This window comes from Entamoeba histolytica, genomic scaffold, assembly GCF_000208925.1.
Source record: "Entamoeba histolytica HM-1:IMSS scf_1104750518893 genomic scaffold, whole genome shotgun sequence".
Lineage (NCBI taxonomy): Eukaryota > Evosea > Mastigamoebida > Endamoebidae > Entamoeba > Entamoeba histolytica.
Window position 1 is genome coordinate 8101 of NW_001915162.1, and position 9170 is coordinate 17270.

The 9170-nt window shown below is 21.6% G+C and overlaps 2 protein-coding genes across 2 annotated transcripts in view, besides 3 other annotated features; both read right to left on the minus strand.

Moving 5' to 3' along the window:
- The window catches only part of EHI_172510 (acid sphingomyelinase-like phosphodiesterase 3a precursor, putative), a gene marked incomplete at both ends in the record, with an annotated part of 1059 nt that extends 957 nt beyond the window's left edge, over positions 1-102 (minus strand). Inside the window, one exon of the mRNA XM_643770.2 lies at positions 1-102. This exon is cut by the window's left edge and continues 957 nt beyond it. Coding sequence (XP_648862.2) covers positions 1-102 — 102 coding nt within the window.
- A 3515-nt stretch (positions 103-3617) lies between these two features.
- Positions 3618-5671, minus strand: EHI_172620 (uncharacterized protein; the record flags this gene model as incomplete). Its single annotated transcript, XM_643766.1, has 2 exons — positions 3618-4612; positions 4747-5671. 2 exons carry the CDS (start codon positions 5669-5671, stop codon positions 3618-3620), a joined length of 1920 nt encoding a protein of 639 aa, XP_648858.1.
- Positions 5672-7714: 2043 nt separating this feature from the next.
- Positions 7715-8618: a repeat region.
- Position 8619: 1 nt separating this feature from the next.
- Positions 8620-8705: a repeat region.
- A 234-nt stretch (positions 8706-8939) lies between these two features.
- Positions 8940-9133: a repeat region.
- The last annotated feature ends 37 nt before the right edge of the window (positions 9134-9170 follow it).

The following is a 9170-nucleotide window of genomic DNA, read 5'->3' on the forward strand; positions in this document are numbered from 1 at the left end:
TGGATCACTTCCTTCTTTATAATTTGCATCAAAATGAACATCAGTTACTTGCCAAATTTGGTATGATGAAACAATACTAATAAGTAATGTAATAATAATCATCTTACTCTTTTATCTTTTATTTCTTTATTTCTTCTCCTTTTTATCAGTTCGTTTTTTATTTAGAACTTTCTTTTTGATGTAGATTCTTCTTCATTTTTTCTTTTTCTTTCTTTCAATTACCATTTAATTATTTCTTTACTTTAATTCTTGTTTTTCTCAATTTTCGTGCTGACTTATTTCTAAATAATTGAAAAGAAAAATAAAAATGTTCTGAAAAGTAGATATAGAATTTCTTTCCTAACTGTTTATCAGTCGAGTTTCATTGTACAAATTTTGTATTTCCTTCTAATTCACTTTTTTTATTACCTTGATTTTTCATCGTTGGATTTAACCTAAATGACCTATTTTTTTCTTTAAGACCACCAATTTCTTTGGTATTTCTTTTGTATTATGTCAATCATTTATAAAATGAGTTAAGAGGATGAAATTTCAACATTCACTTTCATTCTTCAGCCATACAGTAATTGAATATACTAAATGAATATCTTCTGGATGGTTATTATGTGCTTTGAAGAAAAATAATATTTAAACCATCAAAAATAGTTAATAAAATTAAAAAAAATGCAAGACTGACATAACAATATAATATAAATGTGAAGAATTTAAAAGAAGATATATTAAAGTGGTTTAACAAGTCATTAAAAAAACAAATATCTTGAGAATTTGGCAATATCACTAATTTAAATTATTTGGTTTGAAGTTAAATGGTTAAATATTCTTTTTGAAAATATAGATATGTTGTTTGTTAAATTTAAAGTGTTTATTTATCTTATGAATGGAATGTTATTCTTTTTATGAATAAAAATATCAATTATCTACATGAAATGATAAATTACTATTCAGTTCACAGAATAAAATTAATCGTATTAATACTTATCAGCATTTCAACATTACTGAATCATCATTTTGATGTAATAAAAATCAAAAGTGTCAAATAATAGATATATTTCTATTTTCTTGTTAGGTTTATTAAGAAGTGTTTATTTCTTTTTTCTTCATGTTGTTTCTATTTTTTATTTGTTTGTTGTTTTGTGAATTTATGTTGTTTTCTATTATATTATATGATTTAATATTGTATAACATTAATTATTTCATGTTTTTATTGATTAATATTCTTATGAGTTTAAGAATGTCTCTTTGTATTTTTAATATAAATATTCTTATTAATGTTTCAATGTATAATAATGACAATAATAAAGTGAAAATTCTAAATAATTTTGAAATATAAAACAATTCTACACTCTTAACTTGATATATAATAACAATAATATAATATTTCTGTCATTAAAATAAGCAAAGAAAAAATGCATCTAAATAATTTACAAAAAAGAAAAAAGATGCAAAATAATTTGCATCCATAGAATTTTCCATTTATTATATTTTGCTCCTAAAATAAAAATAAAAATAAATAAAAAGTATGATAAATACAGAATATGTAAATATTTATGTTTATATTTTATTATCAATTGTATTCAGTATGAAATATTAATGAAATAGATTATTTGATGAATCATATTTATTTTTATTATTCTTTTTATTCTTTTATTTATATGTTATTTTTATATTTATTTTTATATTTATTTCTCTGTTTATATTATTTATATCATTGTATTCTTCTTATTATCTATATATTATTATATTATTCTTATTTTATTATTTTATGTTTTTTATGTTTATATTCTTTAGATTTTCTTATTGTTATTCTTTTATATTTAGTTGTATTTTATTATTTGTTTATTCATCTTTATCATTTTTATATTCTTATCATTTTTATATTCTTATCATTTATTCTCTTTTGATTTATATTAATATTAATTTTATCTTTTATACTTTGATTTTATTATTATATCATTGATTATCATTTCTCGTTTTATTTATCATTTATTCTTATTATTCTTTTGTTTTATATTCTATATCATATATTCATATCATTTTCATTTATATTTTATTACATGTTATATGTTATAATAATAACATAACACATATGATTGAATATATAATAAACATCATGTTTAAATTATACATATAAATAATAAACATAAAAAAGAGTAAAATATTTTTCAATAATAAAATAATATTAATTATTTTACATCATTAAATTATACACTTTTATTTCATATTTCTAATTTTTACAATAAAAATACACTTTTTATTTCTTCTTTCTTTTCTTCTTTTATTACATCTTTGTGATTTATTATTTTTATATTCTTTATTATTATCTTATTCTACCTTCTACTTTTATTCTTTCTTCATTCTTCTTCATACTTTCTTTTTATTCTTTTATATATTTCTCTTCTATTATTTATTATTTGCTTTTTTCGTTGAATATTCAAGAAAACAAGTGAAGAAAATAGAAAGAAGAAAGTAGAAGATATATGATAAAACTGGAAGTGAATATAAGTGAAGAAGAAAAGAAAGATGAGACATAAATATGAAAGATGAAAGAAAGAAGAATAAACAATGATGAAAAGCTGCAAACAAACATAATAGAAATGCATATAAACTAGCAACTCAACATAACAGAAATAATAAAAGAGATACAACTTGACAACAAGAAATAGAGAGTGAATAATAAAGAACAAATCCTCATATGAAATATAATAAATAAAGAAGAACAAGAAAAGAAAATATTAAAAGAAGAGAAGTATAAAGTAACATAGTAAGGAAAAAACATGAGAAAATAACAACAAATAAAAGATAATAAAAAGAACCAATAGTGCATAGAGAAGAAAAGAAGAGACAGAAGTGAAATAACTCGATATGACATATAAAAATCAAATAATGAAGAATAATAGGAAAGATAACAACCAATGAAATAAAAGAAAGAAAAAGAAATCAAAGAACAATAAGAACAGAAAAGAATAAAAACAATCATTAAACCAAAGGAAGAAGAACCAAACAAGGATTAGAATAGAACCAAGAGAAAGCAAAGAATATTAAGAAATAAAAAAAATGAATGGAAATACGTATAACAATAAAGAAGAGAATAAATTCAATAAATAATGGTGATGATAAAAGAATAAATACTAACAAAGATAAAGATAATAAGAAATGAAAGGATAATATAATGATAAATCGACACAAATGAAACACCTTCATAATAATCACTAAACAAACAATATTTTCATTTTCAATCAGATTCATTTCAACCAGAAACAATAATTATATTCCAAATAATGTATTTTATTATAAATGAAATGATTGGCACAGCATCAAAATGATAAATTAAATGAAATAAGAAATGATAAATAAATAAACGCATAAAGAATAAAAGAAATAATAAACATACAAACACGATTAGAAACTGCAAAAGAATACGAAAAGAAAGAATAGAATTAGTTGAAAAGAATATTTTAGCAAATATGCCAAATATAAAACAGAAAATATGATATTAAATAGAAAAAGTTTAACAACAAAGTATGAATAGTTTATAAATAATAAACATCAATTGAAAATACAACAAAAAATGAATAAAAAAGAAAAAAGAATAGATGATAAAGTCAAAAAAGAATCAATTAAAGAAAGAATAAGAAAATAATGAAAAATAAGAATGATAGATTTAAAGAGAAAGAATGGAAAACACCACTTGAAGATGGTGATTGATGTTCACAAGGATCAAGAATACAAATCATATTGATAGAATCGAATTTATAACCATCATCACAATAAGATAATACACAATGTGTAGACCATTCACCATTGTCACCACATTCATATCCACCATGTCCATGTTTTATTTTAATTTCAAGATCACATTTCTCATCTCTTTTAACCAGTCTTTTATTTTTTGGATTACATTTAGTTTGATATTTCTCTATTATCCTTTTAGTTTCATATTCAAATTCATCAATCTTTCTATCAGAATATTCATAAATATTTACTCTTTCATCAATAATATCAGGTAAAAATTCTCTAGGAATAGTTTCGTTATAATTATAATTATATCTATAAGACTCTAAAATACTTATACCTAAGTCATAACCATAATGGGTAAAAATATTATCTTCTAACACTTCATTGACACTCATAACAGCTGTAGGTGATAAACCTACTTCAAATTCATCATCTTTTCCATTAGGGTCACCATCAAAACCTACAAGAATAGCACTTCCCCATTCTTTTAATCCTTTTGTTACTTCTGAACAAGCAGAATAACAAAACGAATCAGTATAAATAATAATTTCTGTTGGTTTTCTTGGATGTTTCATTACTTTCATTTGATCCCAATTTTCACTTGATGGTTGTGAAACTTTATGTTCAATATCACCATATTTAATAATATTAGGGTTTGTGTACCATTGTCCAAGTGTTTTTGGATTAACATACTTTTCTCTTTGTTCACATGTCTTTGGATTAAATAATATATTTCCATAACCTGCCTTCAATACAATTTCTGTAAATTCAGATATTCTTCCTGATTCTATGTCATTCACATCAACATATGATGCAAGTATTTTTTGTACCCATTGAGAATAAATAGCATTTCCACCACCATTTTTTGGAAATATAACTTGAATTGGATAATTATTAGAATCAAATAAATCAATACATTTTGAAATAGTTTTTCATATGATTTTACATATGATTCTTCAGGATAAAATGATTCAATAACAAATGTATTAATATTATTGTCTGAAAATAAACAATATACATTTCTATCATCTGAAATATATTGTTCTTTGATTTCTTTCTTTATTTTTAGTCTGTTATGAATTTGATTTCTTTCTTTTATTTCAAGTGGGATTAATGGTCTTTTAATTCCATATTTAGGTTGTTCTCCTTTAAGTAATTTTCTAACAGTTATATCATGACTTTGAATTTTTAATATAGAATAAGAAATTGTTACATTTGCTCCATTTTTCCATGTAATTGTTATTGGTGTTTTTAAATAATCTTTTGGTAATGGTGTTGAAGCTAAACTTCCAAATGAAAGACTTGCTTTACTATGTGTAAATTGAGCATGTGGACATTTTAATCCAATATATTTTTTTCCAAATTCTCGAATAAGTGTAAATGGGTCTTTCCCATTGATTGTTTTAACTTCTTGATTCATATTATATACCAGTTCTTGTGGATATTTAATTTTAAATCCACCAATTTCAGTTATTGGAATTAAATACATTTTTTTGTTACGTTCAATATTTATTACAAATGGAAGAAAATAATAAAAATACGTTAATTCTAATTTTGCTGTATTAATATCTTCATCAATTGTAAAACTTAAATGAGAATCTCTTGTTAATACTAGAAGTTTGTATATTTCAGAATAAAAGTCATACATATGAGTAGTTTTTGTATTTATTTTATTTAATTCTGAGTCAATGTCTACTTTTTCATAATAATTATTGGAGAATGATGGTTGTGGAGGATTTTTTAATATGTCTTTATAAACATATGATTCTAAAAATTCTTTTAGTCCTGTAATAATATCAACATTTTCTTTTTCTGTGGTTTTAAATGTATTAATACATTCAAATGCACCATCAACAGTGTCTTCTTGTGTTTCTTTATATTCATTACATTGTTTTCCAAATGAAGTTATAATAAATACAAGTATTAATGTGTTCATAGTATTCTTTTAATCTTTCTAAGTTTTTCATTTCTTTTTCTATAAATATTTTCCTTTATTATTTCTTCCTGAAATATTATCTTTATATTCTATTCGTTTTCTACATTTTGTATAATTACATTATGAATAATTTATGGTAGTATGTTGATGTTAGTTCGTATATTCTATTGAATTTAATCGAAACAAATCATTTTTTGGTTCTTTTTTTTCCCGTCTTGTAATTTTGACAAAAATTTAATGACAAATAATTGTCATCATAATACAAAGTACTCTCTTGGCTATACATCCTGTCTTTGTTATATTCATGACATAAAGAAATCTTCCATTTTCTTCTTCTGAAACAAAACTCTTACCTAAATTCAATCTAGTAAAATAGTTTTATCTGTGATCAAAAGAAATTAGATGCCTTTTATTCAATTACAAACCACCATTAATTTCATCTAATCATCATTTTCTTTTTAATGATGAAAATCAACATTTCAATGATGAAAATCTATTATTAATTCTTTACTAATTTAAAATTATTCATAATCTCATTTGTTTTAAGAAATGAAAGATAAAAAGAATCAAAAGTAATAAAAATCAACTAACAAATAATTAATGTATTGAATGAAATGAAGAATTGTCAATATGAAATTAACAATGAGTGACTCATTTATGATAATTAATATTTTATAAACAATTCATATAAAAATGTCTTAATACTTCTTATTTTATTTCATTAATATAACATTATTTATTATTGAAATACATCAATTTTGTGTTTAAATTAATCAACAATATTTAATTTATCTTTCTCACATTTGAATATTTTCTTGCTTCTCTTCTTTTATTTCATTTATTGTCATTATATGACTATTTTCCATTATACTAATAAATTTCTTTTCTTTCTATTTATTCATTTCTCTTTTTCATATTTCATCTGAATTTCTTTATTGTTTGGTACATTCTCTCATGTTATTAATATCTCTTTATATTCTCGTTATTTGTTTATTTATCATTGCACAATTTGTAATAGCATATTTATCAAAACTTTTTGTAACACACATTCTTATAATATATATTCATGTTCTTTTCAACATATCTCCACCTATTTCTCACAATTATTCAATATTTTGTTGAGTATTTGTCTTTATTCTTTCATTTGTTAAATCTTGTTGATTCTATTCATTTCATTTTTTTTATTTTATATTGTCAAATTTGAATATCAACATTTTATAAACAAATAGGCCATATTGAACAACATATTAGATTGAACTAAATTATTTATTAATAGTCAATAATACCAAAATGTTTTTATTTACCAATATTTGTTGTTATTTGTTGAAATTTCAATATAACTTATATTACTTAATCAAAATAAACATTTCTGAATAAAAGAAGTAGTTAATTAAACGTACAATGAATATGTTATATTTAACATTTTTATTCTCAACCATTTTAATTGTTTATGTTATTTCATTTTATAAACAATGACAATGGTGTTTGTCTTATTTTCTCATCCATTTATTTATCAATTCTCACATTTATTCATTTATTAACTTCAGATATCCTCCATTATAATTAACTTTTTAATTCAATATTTTTCATTTGTATATTGTATTTTCATTGTAATACTTTATTTTCACATTCAATGTTGATGATATTATCACCATTTTTATTTATTATCAACATATATTTCAATGTTTAGTTAATTGTTAATATTCATGTTATAATGTTGATATGTATTTGGATTTTGTGATGCATAAACAAACTAAATAAAATATAATGACTTAGATGACAATAAGAACGAGAGAAAGAAGAAAATATAAATGAAAAAGAAAGAAAAACGAGAATAAAAATAAGCAAACATAACGAATTAAACAATAACTAAATGGATAAAGATACAAATAATTTCAGAAATATAATAAAACAATTGAGTTGACATATTCTCAAATCAGTGATTAAATAAAATCGAAAGATAAATAGAAAATTTATAATTGAAAATGAAAATATAAAGAAATATCAACATTCATAATGATTATATTTAAATGATAAATAGATATTAAATTAAGGTTTAGTAACTTTTATCCTATTGTTCAGGTGAGAATTTCTTCCCTTCCTTCACTCTCCTGAGAGTCTTCTTCTTCTGGTATTTCTACATCTCTGTATTCTCCAGAATAGTCTTTACAATATCTCATAAGATCTTTCATATTTGTTATTACATTCTCTCTTGTCATTATTTCCCATGGTATTTCTATTCCTTCTGCTTTTAATAATCTAACTGTTTCTTTGTTTATTAATCCACTCACTGTTATTACTACTGGTATAATTATTACTTGCACTAATCTTTCTATATTTCTTATATGTTCGTGTAGTTTTGAATACTTATTAATCTTATCTGTAAATGCTTTACTTATGTTTTTATCTCTTACTATTCTCATATCTATAATCATTGCTTCTTTCTTATTTAAGTCTCTGACATAAATGTCTAGTCTTTTATGGAATTTGTCTTCACTTCTGTTTACTATTTCTTGATTCCAAACTATATGTATTTTATCTTTCTCTATTCTTCTTTCATTCTTTCCTAATTCCTCTTTCCTTATTATTAATTTTTTTGTATTTTCTTCTTCTCTCTTCTTCATCTTTTCTTTGTTTTCATATAATTGGTATTTAATCTTTAATCTCCTCCATATATATTCTCCTATTCTATCATGTTTATTCATTTGTGTTTTCTTAGTGATTATATAATTCAAAAGAATATGATCTATTGTTGCTATCTTATTACACATTGGACACATTGCATATCTCATGTCATGTTTCATTAATGCTTTTCTTACTCCTACATTTGTTGCTTTCTCTTCCATCTTCTTTATTTGTATATATGCTTTTCTTATAACATTAATTCCTTTCCATACTTTAATTGTTTTCTTTTGTTCAGCCATTTTATCCTCGAATCCTTTCAATATATCTCAATTAATGGATTAATAAATAAAGAAAGTAATAGATTAATAAAATAATTACAAATTGAGATTGACATTGTTAAAGAAGTGAATTTTGATATATCTCATTTATACAACCAACTAAAAATATGTAATAAGTAAAATAATTTATATTTTATAATGTTTTAATTTATTATTTTAAATATTTCTTCAACGAAGATAGAAGTTCTGAAACATCATGCAAATAATATAAAAACAAATAACAAAAGAATGAGAAATTCATATCAATAAGAAATATAAATAATAGAAGAATGAAAATAAATATTATTTATATTATCATGTTATTTATCACAACTATCACGACATTTATTTCATTCATCATTTCATTCTTTTTCATCATCATAAATATTTTATCATTAATTCCAATAGAAATAAACAATATCATAATAAAAACAATTATCATAATAAAAACATTGAAGATAGAAATAATATCAAAATAAAGAATAAAAACAAATAAAAAATAAATGAAATGATAGAAATAATGAATGTAATTCAAATAAATGAAAATATAATATAAT